This window comes from Tyto alba, unplaced genomic scaffold (assembly GCF_018691265.1).
Source record: "Tyto alba isolate M040663 unplaced genomic scaffold, T.alba_DEE_v4.0 Super-Scaffold_13, whole genome shotgun sequence".
Classification (NCBI taxonomy): Eukaryota; Metazoa; Chordata; class Aves; order Strigiformes; family Tytonidae; genus Tyto; species Tyto alba.
Genome location: NW_024881275.1, coordinates 39736424 through 39750651, shown reverse-complemented (window position 1 = coordinate 39750651; position 14228 = coordinate 39736424). Strand labels below are relative to the sequence as shown.

Sequence of the window (14228 nt, the reverse complement as noted above, 5' to 3'; positions counted from 1 at the left end):
CCCGGGCTCGGGGGAAGGGGGGTGGGCGGCGTCGGGGGCTTGAGCGCGAGGGGAGGGGGAGGCGTAACGGCAGCCGCTTCCGGGCGACCGGGCAGCCCGAAGCCTGTGAAGGAGCACCGGCGGCAGCGGGACAGCAAAAGACAACACCCAGGCCGCTGGTGCTGAAGCCCTGGGGAAAAGCGATGGCTTCCGCACAGCGCAACAACGCTCTTCCTGAGGGTTCCTCTCATTAAGGTGTCTGCCCGGCCCTCGCAGAGCCCCACCTTAAGGGGCAAGAGTATAAAGTCTTTGACCTTTAGCACGGAGAGCCGGTTACAGACCACGTGAACAACACCGAGGTAGACAGCACCTTTAGGGGAAAGGCCACGGGGGTTATATTTCTCACCAAATTTGTCAGGTTGCTTACCTCTGCCCATCAGCGTAACAGTCTTCATCACAAGCACACATTACACAGGCAGAGCCTGTAGTTACCCATTAAGCTACGTGCAGGTTTTGTCGGGTCTTCCAAGTCCTACATAGCTGTAGTGCTAGCTTGCATTTGAAATAAACCAGACACAACCACTGGTGCTATACAGAGTTACTCAAACACCAAATATACTGAAGCACCTTTTAAAAAACAAAATCTAACGGTATGGCTGCTAGTACTGGCTCCCAAGACACCAGTGTGACCATTCTGGTGCAATTTATTACTTGCCAGATTGAGTCCATCCAGCAGCTCACCTTTGCTGGCATGCAGATTGCTAAAAAGGGGCTGATCAGTTTCCCTGTATCAGCCCATACCTTTTCTATGGTGAGGAAACAGTTCATACTGTCCTACAACCAGTAGCTGCTTTTGTTGGATGAAGAGCACTCACACCTAAACCCTGGCTGCCCACACAGAGAGTACAAGCTAGCTTCCCAGAAAAAAGCAGGATCCAAAACAGGAAGTGCAAGCTAAAACCAGACTAAAAAGCTTGCAGCAGAAAAACAAACTGGCACTACCAAAGTAAATCAAACAAGCATAAAAATATCGCTATGAAATATTAAGTACTACTTAACACATTAAGAAGAGTTTATACCGAGTCATCACTGAATGTCCTACGCTGGAAGGTACCCACAAGGATCGAGTCCAACTCCTGACTCCACACTGGGCAGCTCCAAAGTTAAACTATCTATAACTAAGGGCACTGTCCAAACACTTCCTGAACACTGACAGGCTTGGGACCACCACCGCTTCCCCAGGGAGCTTGCTGCAGTGCTTGACCACCCTCTCAGTGAACAGCTTTTTCCTAATCCAGCCTGAGCTTCCTCTGAGAGAGCATTAAGCCATTCCTTTGCATCCTATCATGAGACACCGCATGAAAAGTAGGATGACAAGTAGTCTTTGCAGAATAATTAATTCCATTATAACCTACATCACTACAGAGTCCCCTAACCTGAGCATGTCAGAAGCTAGTCTGAGCATTACCTGCCACTGCCAGCTTTCTTTTCAGATTGCCTGCAGTTTGCAATTCAAACCAAGGTTAGGAACTTTGGCCTGTAGGCAAAGTAACTCTTGCAGAGAAACAAAATAGGTTCACTAAGTTAATTTTTTTCTGAAGTAGGTACTTGTCCTGGGTTTGAGTGGTGGGGTTTTTGGTAGCAGGGGAGGGGGGCTACAGCAGTGGCCCCCTGTGAGAAGCTTCTCAAAGCTTCCCTGCTCCAGGTCAGACCCACCTCTGCACCAAGGCCGAGCCAATTATCTGCACCTCTGTGGTAACGTATTTAAGACACCCAGGAGTCAGTTGTGACACCTATGTTAACAGCAAGGTCAGTGGAGAAACGGAGGAAGGTGTGCCACTGCAGACCCCCCTGTATCCTGTGGTGAGACAGCAGGGAAGCCCCTCCTGCCACCCACGGAGGTCCGTGGTGGAACAGACACTGATGGGGCCTGTGGGGTGCCCCACACAGCTATTTAAAGTGGCTGCACCTGAAGCCAGACAGGACCCTGCAGGAAGAAGCAGCCGCTGCTGGTGTAGTTCAGCACTGGGAGGATTGCAGCATGTGGGGGTGTCCCATGCTGGAGCAGCTCAGGAAGGGCTGCAACCGTGGGAGGGACTCCAGTTGAAGTTTGTGGAGGACTGTCTCCTGTGAGGGGGACCATGCTGGAGCAGGGGGAAGTTCACCACCACTGAAGATGAAAGTAGCAGCACTGACTGCACCTCCCAGTCCCTGTCCCTGCGCCGCTGTGGGGAGGAGGCAGAGATACCGGGAGCAGAGCTGAGCCCGGGAAGAAGGGAGGGGTGGGAGGAAGGTGTTCTCAAGATGTGGCAATGCTTCTCACTGCCCTACTCTGCCTGTTAAAGGTTGCTGTTAGTGTCTGTAAGAAAATAATGTTATTTTTTTTCTTCCCCCAACAAGTCTGCCTTTTGCTCATGACCATAATGGGTGCTTTATCCCTCCCTGTCCTATGTCGAATCCCAAGCCTGGCTTATTTTCTCCTCCTCAGTGCTGGCAGGGGAAAGGGAGAGTGAGCAGCTGTGTAGTGCTCAGTGTGGTGTTCAGGCCCTCTAAGCTCAAACCACATACTCATAACATCTTAGACAAGGAATATTTGTTTTGTCTGGTGAATTAGAACTCTAGGCACTTAGGCTTTATAGAGCATTAGAAATAAAGTTTATTTATTTATGTCTACTAAATAGGAGAACCATTGGATTTGAACATGCTACAGTTCAGTAGAAAAACTGAGTGCAAAAGTTACTGAACACAGGTAACAAGTGACCTTCTAGGCAGAGCATGCAATACACGATCCTTAATAAAAATCACTGAAAAGTTATAGGCACATTAACAGTAAAGATCATGTCCTCATACTCTTTAAACACCATAGCAGCCCACTTGGAATTGCATTTGACTGAGCTTTGTTGCTGTGAATAATACAGCTCATGCACAGGTATGGATGTATGTTTTGTACATTTAAAAAAGTATTCACTGAATACCACCAACATATATACACTCAGACATAGTTCCAGAAGATTCAGAAGACGTATAGACAATGGTTCATTTCTTCTCATCCTTTGGAAGAGGTCTTCGGAAGAGAAGAATATGCGGTTCTGCAGAAATAAAATTGAAATAAAATTGTCAGTCTGTTCCCCAAGTACTGATTACAAGGATTTCTTCCATTTAGGAAGTCTTGAACAGTAGTTGAAGCTTGCTGCCAAGTAAACAGATTAAGTTGTCCACAAATATGGCCCCATGTGTAGTATTAACAGATCAACTTTGCAGTAACCTTACAACAGTCAAACTGGTGCTCCTCAAAGTTTTATACCAGATGTTGGCAGCAGCATAAACTTAAGATACTTACAGGAAGGAAATACTGGAAAAAATAGGGTATTTTTAGTTAATATTGGTACTAACTCTGTCTCTCTACATTAGACTATTTGACGAGCTTTGTTACTGTAACTTAGACTAACAAACTGCTAATGCTGTCCTTGTTAGGTACGTAGTGTCAAGCAACAACAAAAGCTACTGTAGCTAATAGAGACAGCTTGCATTATTACTGTTCTGACTTAATTGTAAGCTGCTCCAAAAAAGCCAGGAATATGAAAAGGTGCCCAGGTAACGGAAACAAGAAGGTTATGCTAATTTCTTCTCCTGGTTCTTCAGAAGCTTGGAACTCCATGACACTGCAATTCATCTATCACCACTTACTTTTTAGTTGGGCTTGTCAATGATAAGTTACCTTGAATGGCTGTTTTCAGCACATTCTAGTCAGTTTTAGGGCTTCACATCCCATTACTTGTAAGACAGGTTTTAAGTGCTGCTTTTAGTAGGCTGTATTACTGGAGTTCAAACTACTGAGTTTGCAGAGCATTAATACAGGACCATGTCTACATAAGCATCTATTAAGCTTTTGTACAAAAAGTAGGGGCTTTTTATTTAAGGGTATGATGCTATGTAAAGTTTGGTTCAATCAATGGCATAGTAACATTATTCAAGAGCTATTTTTCAAGAGCTATTCAAAGAAGCCTACTTCTATAGGCAGAGGTAGGAACAGTTTCTAGTCCGGCACATTTTGTCTACTGATAGACCACACATAACTAGGTTAAGGCTAGCATTTTGCAGATCTGGGAGCAAGATGTGAAGGTTTAATAAAGCCTGTTATGTTGCCTTTGTTGGTGTCCTGGTTTGGGCTGAAATAGAGTTAATATTCCTTTTCAGTGTTTTGGATTTAGCTTTGGGTTTGGTATGGGAAGAATGCTGATAGCACACTGATATTTTCAGCTGCTACTGAGACTTCAAGGACTCTCCAACTCCCCATGTCCTGCCTGTGTACAAGTTCACAAGAAGCAGGGAAGGAGCACAGCAAGAGCGTCAGACCCAATTTGGCCAATGAAATATTCTGTATCATGGAACATCATGCTCACTATATAGAGGAGGGGTGGTCGGGAAGGGGGGCCTGCTCCCTCTCTTGCTTCCAGGATTCCGATTGCAGGATCTTGGTATTTTGGGATCGCTAGCTGGGAACAGGCTAGGTGGTGAGCAACTCCATTGTGCATTGCCTGTTTATATTTTTTCTATTACTGTCATTGTTCTCGTTTTATTACCATTATTAAACTGTTCCTATCTCAACCTGCGAGTCTCCATTTACCCCTCCAATTCCCTCCCCCATTCCCAGGTGGTTGGCTGCTGACCAGGCTCAAACCATGACAGTCGGCAAATGCACCAGGCAGTTGATATTTTAGACCTTTTTTGCTCATCTAATTGTGTTCAGATATTCTTACCTGGCTCATGGATCATATAGTGAACCCAGCCAAGACTCTGCTGAACACCAAGACGTCTCCACTCCTCTTCGGACATTAAATGGGATTTTGGCACTTGTTTCAAAAGTTCTCTTGGCAGCATCACGTGTCTGTGGAAGTTTAATTAAACACACACTACATACATTAATGCCTGTGTACACTAGAAGATTTGCACAAATATACACTGAAAGACAGTAAGCAAGTTCAGTTATGAACACCAGCAATCCCTATAAAGAAGCCTTGGGTGCTGACTGATGCCAGATTTGGTTATGAGGCATCTGTCTCAGAATCCAATTTTAAAATCACTTTGTCTACTGAACATTACACCTATCATGAAACTGTATACTGAAGCAGGCAACCTACTTCCTAGAAGAGATTAATTCCCTTGCATGCTCTAATCATGCTACTTGTATCGAAGTATGAGTTCCTGGCAAGAGGCAGTCATACCAGCTATTTGAGAAGTAAGGGGTTTATCATTTGTTCTAAAACTCCACTCTTACTTGTATTTTGCATTTTGTAATCAACAATGTATTTTTCAGAGACAGTGTTGGTTTAAACAGATGGAACACTAACACCACTTAAGAGCAGGATATGTCAACTGAGGAGAAACATACAGCCTGCTCTCTGCATCTTCCTTTATCGCTCAATAGAAAGCAGTGCATTTAATCTTGGTTTTGAGATTGTAAGAGTCCTCTGATAAGAGGTACACTTAGACCTCTACACAGAGGGGAAAAAAAACCAAACACCTGATTTGTAGTAGCGCTTTCAAGTAAGCCTAGAGGACTGGATTTCAACAGTCCCAGTTATAATCCAGATCTCATTAGTGCTGTATTACAGCTTTGAAAACTACGCAACAGAGCACTGCCTCGAGGCTTGTACGAACGTTCATTAGTCCTACGTGTTGACGTGGCCTCACGAGCTGCCTCCAAAGCCGATGCGTAAAGCAAAACACACGCTCCACCCCCGTTCAGGGCTCGAACCGCGCCGGCGCGGGGCGTTACTCTTAGCTGCGGCCATCGTTCCCAACGGAAGGGTGCGAGCTTCCGGCTCCGGCTCCTCACAGCACCTGAGCGAGCGAAGCTGGGTGGCCCGACGGGCCCAGGCCCAGCCCCCGCCCCCCCTTCCCCCTCCCCCCGGGGAGCGGCTGCGGCTTCCGCCACCGGCAGGGCGGGCACCGGCCAGGCCTAGCCCGCGGGGACCCCGCCTTGCCCTTCCCCCCCCCCGCCGCCCCGCTTCCTTCACCGCCCGCCGGGGCTTGCGTTGCCCGCTCGCCGATGGGCCCTGGAAGGGCCAGGCGAGACCAGCACTCGAATCACACGCCTCCACACCCCCTCACCCTCCCCCCACGCCGTTCCCAACAGACGCAAAAAAACACCGCGAAGGGGCAAGGCGCGGCCCCTCCACTCGCACCCTAAGCCCCCCTGGCCCCACGGGCGCCAGGGCCACGCTCAACGCCGCCGCCGGCGGAGCTCAGCGCAAGCGCCTGCCCAAGCCGCGCCACCCTTCCGAAAGGACCGGCAGGAGCCCCTTCCTAACGCCTTCAGCCAGCCCTCCCCCACAGCCCTCGTACCGGTACTCGTATTGATCATCAAAATACTTGTCAGAATAATAGATCTGCTTGTGGGCCATGGCGACAGAACCAGTAGCAACGGCCGGACGCCCTGCCAACAGACAACCCCTCAGCGACTGACCGCCCGCTTCCGCCACCCGCTCGATTCGAATCTCCCAGCTCGGCTCCCATTGGCGCTGCCGGGGCAGCCAATCGCGTGCCGCGCCGCGCCGCCGCCTGACTCGAGCGCCGGCCTTCCTGCCTGACCCCGGAAGCTGCCGGGGGCTGTGAGCGGGCGGGAGCGACGGTTGGGAGCGCGGCAGGGCGGGGGGGCGGGCGGAGGGGCCGCGCCGTTCCAGCAGTTTCCTTCCGTAATCCTTCAGGTTGAAGTTCCGAGTAGGCTTGTGCCCTGGTGCCCGGGGGGGTGTTGTGAGCTGGTGGGGCGCTGGGCTACGGCTGCTCGCCTGACATGGAAGGCCGTGGCGTCTGTGGTACTTAACGTGCTACTTGCTCAGGGTGCAAGCAGAAAATAAACAGGAGGTGCTGGCGTGCTAGGAGCTCCGTGGGGCCTGGACAGGCTTTATGTTTACAAACGTTCCTAGCCAGCAAAACAGCACCAGGGTAAAACTTAAGTAGCAGCTTGCCAGGATTTAATAGGAGGCACTGAAGTTCCTTAGGATATGAGTGTTATTTTTGGCAGCGGGCTTTTTTCAGTAGCTAAATACTAAATTCTGCACTTTTCCCAAACTGGTGGTATTTCTTGGGTGTAGCTGCCCTGTGAGATGAGATCAACCTAGTGGGAATGTTGCCAGAAAGGCCAATCTCACTGTTGCTTCTTCAGTATTCTGTGTCCCCTGCCTATGGCCGGCTGCTGTCTCCTCAAGCCCCTGTAGTAAAAGAAGGCTAATTTAATTTTTTTGCTTTCATGGTGCTACCAGAAACATGGGTATGATCTGTGATCATCTGCCTGAAAACTTATGGGGGGGGGGGGGGGCCGAAATTGGAAGTCATGTGAGGCATAAGTGCTAACACAAATGTCTGGGTTGAGATCGTAGGTTTGAGCAGCATTGTTTTTACTGGTACTGGAGCCTCATGTCTTAAATGCTAAAGTATAAACCAGTCTCATGCATTATAGATGTTAAAAGGAGTCCTTATTATAATCTAGCAGTAATGTTTTTCTCTTGACAGGATTTTAGGGCATGTTGGCACTGGTCATTTACAGGCAAAATGAATTCAGTATTTTTTTACTAGTGTAGTTAAATGTGTGAAATGACAATAGAGATCCTCAGCAGGAATATCAATTCCGGTATAACTGTACAAACACAAACCTCCTACAAGTTTTCTAAGGTATTGGTTGGATTATTCAAACCAGCGTATGTTGTGGTTTATTAATTTAGTTTTAGGCAGCACAACTGTTATTTTTGAATATTTAAGTGTTGTGGTTTGAGCCCAGAGGGCCACTGAGCACCAGGAAGCTATTCACTCACCCCTTCCCCTTTCAGGAATGGGAAGGAGAAAATGAAGCAAAATGGCTCAGGGATCCAGATAAGAACAGGGAGTGGTGGTTTACCCATTTTGGTCACAGGCAAAAGACATACTCATTAGGGGAAGAAAAAAACAAAAAAACCCCACAAAACATCAATTCAAATGCTAACAAAGACAACACTAAACAGACAAGGTGGGACAGTCAGAAGCGCTACCGCATCCAGAAACATCTCCCCAAGCTCAGCTCTGTTCCCCATCTCTACCTCCCCTCCCTGCAGCGCAGGGCGCAGGGGATGGGGTTCACAGTCAGCTCACTGCTCCTGCCTTCTCGGGAGGGGGAGTGAACTCTGCACATTCTTCCCCTGCTCCACGTGGCTCCCCTCCCACCGGAGACAGTCCTCCACGAACCTTTTCCGCAGTGAGTCCTCCCCACGGGATGCAGCTGTTCCTGAGTTGCCCCGGCGTGGGTCACCCCTGCGTGTAGCAGTCCTCCCAGCGCCTAACCACAACAGTGGGGGCTGCTTCTCCCCTCAGAATCCCGCCTTCCTTTAAGCACAGCTGCCTGCTCTGGTGTGGGCTCCTCCACAGGCTGCAGATCAGTCTCTGCTCCACCGTGAACCTTCATGGGTGGCAGGGGGGCCAGCCCTGCTGTCTCACCACAGGATACAGGGATCTCTGCTCCGGCACATCTTCCCTCCCTTCCTTCTCCTTCTTTCCACTGACCTGGGTGTTTGCATAGGTGTCCTCATAACTCCTTCTCACATGTTCCCCTCCCTCTCAGGTTCCCCTTCCTAAATATGTTCCGCAGCCACCATTGTTAATTGGCTCAGCCTTGGTGCAGAGGTTGGGCCAACTTGGATCTGGGGGAGCTTCAAGAAGCTTCTCACAGGGGCCACCGCTGTAGCCCTCTCCCTCACTACAAGAAACCCGGCCACAGAAATCCAGCACGCTAAGGCAGAGAGTACACAATAGTGTCTGTTAGGAATGGCATTGTGTAATAATTGAAAGGAAGATCAAACCACTACAACAAAGGGGTTCTGCTGGATGGAAGATGTTTCATCTGTGTGCCTTCTTTATAACCTTTCAGCTTACCTCAAGCATATTGAATGTGAGAGAAAATTGACCTTTATGAAAGCTTATGTATAACCCTCTTTTGAGTTCACTCAGAAAAGAAAGCCTGTAGTCCCTCTAAAACAACCTTTCCTTCTATTTCAGATACTCACAAATATACCAAGTCATAATTCTGAAGAAGATTAAAATGATTCTTAGGCAATATGCATCCAATTCTCTTTAAAATCCCTCACATCATTTTGATAAACCTTGTTTCTCAGGATTGAGTAACTGTATTTGTCAGGCAAGTGGTAGAGCTAACAAAACTGTCATACTGGTTTTAGTAATCCAGGGTTAGGAGATCTTTTTAAATATTGGAGTGCCATTTCGGCTTCTTTCATATTTTCTTCTCCCTGAAAAGACTAAAAACATCGGTGAATGGTAAATAATGCAACACTACCAGGAATTCGTTACATTCCACTATTAATTTGATGTCATTTTCATAAAATGAAAACCTTAATGTTAGGGATATCATTTGTAAAATTACTGAAATAAAGTAATTATATTGCTTGTTAAGCTTATTAAATGGTTCAGCTTAATAAATTTCCAGGCACATGAAGAGCATCAGGAGTAGTCAGTATGGATTCACCAAGGGGAAGTCATGCTTGACCAACTTGTTAAACTTCTATGATGAAATGGAGAGAGAGTAGTGATTATTGTCTACCTAGAGTTCAGTAAGGGTTTTGACACTGTCTCCTATAATATCTTCATAGAGAAGCTGTTGATGTATGGGCTGGATGTACAGACAGTGAGGTGAATGCCCAGTCCCAGAGGGTCATGATCATTGGTGAAAAGTCTAGCTGGTGACCAGTAACTAGTGGTGTATCCCAGGGGTCAATACTGGGTCTGATCCTGTTCAACATCTTCATTAATGATTTGCACAGTGGGGCAGAGTGTACTGTTGGCGAGTTTGCAGATGATGCAAACCTGGGAGGAGTGGCTGACACACTGGAGGGTTGTGCTACCAGGTCAGTGGGCTGCAGAAACGGGCTGAGAGGAACCTCATGAAACTGAAAAAGGGGAAGTGAAAAGTTCTGCAGCTGGGGAGGAACAACTACAAGCACCAGTGCCCGGTAGGAACCACCCAGCTAGAGACTGGCTCTGCAGAAAAACACCTGGGAGTCCTGGTAGACACCAAGTTGAACATGAGCCAGCAGTGTGCCCTTGCAGCAGAGAAGGTTAGTGGTATCCTGGGCTGTAATAGGAGGAGTATTGCCTGTAGGTTGAGGGAGATGATGCTTCCCCTCCATTCAGCACCAGTGAGGCCACTACTAGAATATTGTGCCCAGTTCTGGGCTCCCCAGTACAAGAGAGAGATGGACATACAGGAGGGAATCCAGTGGAGGGCCATAAAGATGATGAAGGGACTGGAGCATCTCTGCTATGACTGAGAGAGCTGGGTCAGTTCAGCCTGGCGAAGAGAAGGCTCAGAGGGGACCTTATCAATGTATATAAAAACATGAAGGCAGGGTGCTAAGAGTATATAATCAGGCACTTTCCAGTCATGCCCAGTGACAGGACTAGAGGCAGTGGGCACAAACTGAAACATGGGAGGTTCCCTATGAACATCAGGACACACTTTTTTACTGTGGGGGTGATGGTGAATTGGCAGAAGTTGCCCAGAAAGCTGCTGCAGTCTCCATCTTTGGAGAGCTTCCAAGCCACGGAGACATGGTCCTGGGCAAGGGGCTTGAGCAGGGATGTCAGACCAGATGACCTCCACAGGTCCCTTCCAACCTCAGCCGTGCCCTGTGATACTGTGCAAAACAGTGCTCTTCATCATTTTCTTCAGAATATTGTTACACAGAAAGGCTGTGACAATCACATTGCAAAGAAGGGAGTAAACTCTTGTCTATCTAATGTGGAGAAAACAAAAATGCTTTAACTTTGTCAGGGCAGCTTTGGGATAGGCTTTAGGAAACATTTCCTGCCAGTAGCTAATTTAATGGAATAAGAACATTTTAAAGAATATTTTAGGAAAAAAAAATCCTGCAGGAACATTTTAGAAAAAAATACACCCTGCAGGAACATTTTAGGTCCAACTGTTCCTTTCTCTGATCAGTGATTTCTTTGAGGCCTACTTTCCGTGCTTATATCAGTTATGACTTCCCATTGTAACTTTTGCCAGTATTGAGCTGTAGAACAAAAGTTTGTTTTGTTTTGTTTTGTTTTTTCCTCCAGTGCTCTAGAATGATATTTTAATCTGAATTGTAATACATTTTCATATCCAAAGAAGTTAGTTACTGGAATTAGGATTATTAGGTGGTGGATCCAGATCATGACTCTGAAGCTTCTGAACCAGGTCAGGAGTGAATAAACCCACAAATATCTACATTTATTAAAGAGAAAAGCTGCTGACTAGCTCTTACGATACACTTATGCCTCAGCATGTTGAAGGCATATATCAAAGCATATATCAAAGGAGTTTGCCATCGTACAGACTGAAAAGGGTTCCACATAGCCTCAGGGGCATAGGTCTGTTAGGAGAAACATGTGAGCTGCTCAGCTGAGCTCCTGCTCAAAGCCCTGTCCAATTACGCCTTAGGTCTTGCTGCTGAAACACAAGATAAAACTTTAAAATGGCAAAGGCATGAGGAGAATATTCTTGAGCTTCTCTCTCTGTCTTCTGTAGCTGTTATGCAGGCACATATAATTTTGAGCAGCAGTAATCTGTGTGCTGAATGAGAACAGCATGACTGTAGTCAGCATAGAGCCTCTTAAGGACTAAAGATGGACTATGAACACAGAGGTTTTTTGGATGATTTCGTGTATCTAGACAGGGGCAGGTTTAAATCCCCTGTGTAACCTGTTGCTTGTAACCAAGGCCATCCACAGAGTTATGTGGACTATGGTAAATAAAAATTTGTCATAATGCAGGGCCCATACACATGGATGGATACTTGAACAGCAAGATCACAGTCAAGGAGCCTTTTGTGCTGTCCACGAGTCATAATCATATACACAATAATTTGTGAATCATCTGCATGTAAATCACATTTGTAGCATACATTGATGAACTATTATCTGTGCTTTTATATTTTTAATGTTTCCTATGGAAACAAGACTTAAACAGTTGTACTCTCCATTGGTTTTGATCCTCAATTAGCTTTTGAACCTATTGGCTTGGTCAACCTTAACAGAAATGTTCATAAATAAATTATTGCAGGTTTCCTGATAACAGGTGGCCATGTAGAGCAGAAGCACTCTGATGAGGGACGACATTGTAGTTAAATTCATACTGTACTAGACACCAAAGAATCTGCATGGGGAAAAAGACTTCATATAAATGCCTCAGTGGTAAATATCCTTCAACCTTTGGTATGCCTGCCTTCCGAGACAGTAAAGCAAATCATTCTCAAACCATGTTTCAGTAGAAAGTCAGTCTCAGTTCTGATGTTCAGTAAACTAATGTTTTATTTGACTGTGATTTTATTTTCTGGGTTTATGTGATATTTGCCTAGTATATCACGACCCCAGTAATTCTCAGAGCACTGATCCTCCAGGCTTGATCAGACTACTTGTATGTGTAAAATTAACAATATTTGTCTTTGCAGACTTGATCTTCAAAATTAGTTTACCTCACTTTAGATACTTAAATTTGGATTTATTGCCTTACTTAATTTGAAAAACATTTTCATAAGCATGGATTTGTTTGTGTGCTAATTAACCTGCCCTCAGTTAATGAAGAAAATAGATTATTTTTTGTTTGTTTTTCAGTTCACGCAAAAACGTGAACCACGTCTTGGGGAGATTAAATGATACATTTTGATGGTTTAGCTGGATGTAAATAAGCTGGTGCAAGTGTTGAAAATAATATAGCTGAATTACTGAGGATTTCCATCTGAGAGAAGATAAACTGACTTGAGAAGTAGAGCCAGTTATGATGCATGCTTCTTCCAGTACCTGTGCTGGTTCAAGAACTGCATTTTGAGGCATTCTTGAATAAATTACTCCCAAGTCACAGAAGAGCCCAGCTTGCAGCGTGGGGGTAGAGATACAGAATGTCTGTGATCCATTCAGATCTTCACAGAGCTTGGAGGCTAGTGTTGATCTGTGTTGTTTCATTGAAATTTATTTCTCTCTAACTCCCTTTCTATGGATTTTCCTGTGAAAGGCGTGATCAGAAGCTTGTCTAAAGACTACAGCTCAGATCTGAAAAGGAGCCATAATGAAGTATTTCCATGTTAAACAAAATCAATAATGCTGAATTTAGCAGATGATGATTTCCATAGCAACCAATGCTCATATAACAAATTCAGGATGATACTGCATAATGACTGGAGAATCAAGCACAAGAAGATGCTGTCAAATGAGTCACAGTCCTGCTCAGATTTTTCCTGTAGGCTGTGCAATATGGCAATATCTCAAAGTGGACCAATGGCAAAAAATCTGAAGTGGAATCTCAGAGTTCTTCAGTTACTGGATATTTTTGACACAGTGGTTAATTAGTTTGAGTAAAGGTTTTATTTAAAAATGTCAGTTCCAGACCTGAGAAAAGGTCCTTTGAGCCAAATGCGTATCTGCAGCTTTCTATAATGGACGCCTTCCATTATGGAAGAGTATGAGAGTCGAAGTATGTGATGATATGTTCCCAGATTACTCTAGATTTTGGGGATTACTAATGAGGGATTTCTTTGCAAATAACAGGCCCAGGTGGATTTTTGTTTCATAATTTTTCCAGTCATCTTTGGGCCAAATGTCCTGTCTCCACAGTATCTTCTTGCAAGGAGTTCAGTGGCTGAACAAATTCCCTTATGAAAACAAGCATATTTTGTTTATGTTAAATCTGCCACATCCTGGGTTTTGTACTGGAAGAGCCTGTGAATTATTTATTTATTTTCCCAGATCTTTGTAGTTTCCAGAGGCAGGATTTATTTACTCCAGGCTTATAGGTTGGGATTTTGAATTTGAGCCCAATGGATAGACTTTTTTTTTTCTCCCCTCCCCTTAAGTAGATAGTCCTCATTGATTTCTGTGAAGTTACTCAGATGTTTAAAATTAATCACTTGTAAGTTTTATACATACACAGGAGGGAAAGCAAATGTATATGAGCTGAAAATACATTCGTTTGCCATTATTGTTAAGTCTTTTAATAGGTTGCTACAAAATGTTGTTTAATTAGGGTAGTAGAAGATGACTAAATTCAAATGAATGGAATCTGAATAAACCACATATATACAAATGTTTTCTCTTCTGGTTATTGTAACAATGTGAGGTTTAAAATAGCCACTGGAGGGCTCACTGATCTCATATTAAATGACAAGTTGGTATTTGAAAGCCAGTACTTGCAGTTTTTTGGCTAAAACGGTATTAATTAACCATTTGAA

General features: G+C 45.3%; 1 protein-coding gene across 1 annotated transcript; it reads right to left on the bottom strand.

The window, feature by feature from the left end:
- Positions 1-2611: 2611 nt before the first annotated feature.
- CKS2 (CDC28 protein kinase regulatory subunit 2) lies at positions 2612-6467 on the bottom strand. The gene is made up of 3 exons (XM_033008897.2): positions 6328-6467; positions 4740-4867; positions 2612-3068 (listed from the first exon to the last, which is right to left on the bottom strand). Exons 1-3 carry the CDS (start codon positions 6384-6386, stop codon positions 3016-3018), a joined length of 240 nt encoding a protein of 79 aa, XP_032864788.2. The 5' UTR covers positions 6387-6467; the 3' UTR covers positions 2612-3015.
- Between the last annotated feature and the right edge of the window lie 7761 nt (positions 6468-14228).

Excerpts from the sequence above, each read along its gene's own strand:
- CKS2 (XM_033008897.2), bottom strand. The coding sequence starts at position 6,386 with ATGGCCCACAAGCAGATCTATTATTCTGACAAGTATTTTGATGATCAA. Across the intron at positions 4,868-6,327 it reads GATGATCAATACGAGTACCG|ACACGTGATGCTGCCAAGAG; the intron begins GTACGAGGGCTG and ends AAACTTCCACAG. Across the intron at positions 3,069-4,739 it reads CTATATGATCCATGAGCCAG|AACCGCATATTCTTCTCTTC; the intron begins GTAAGAATATCT and ends TTATTTCTGCAG.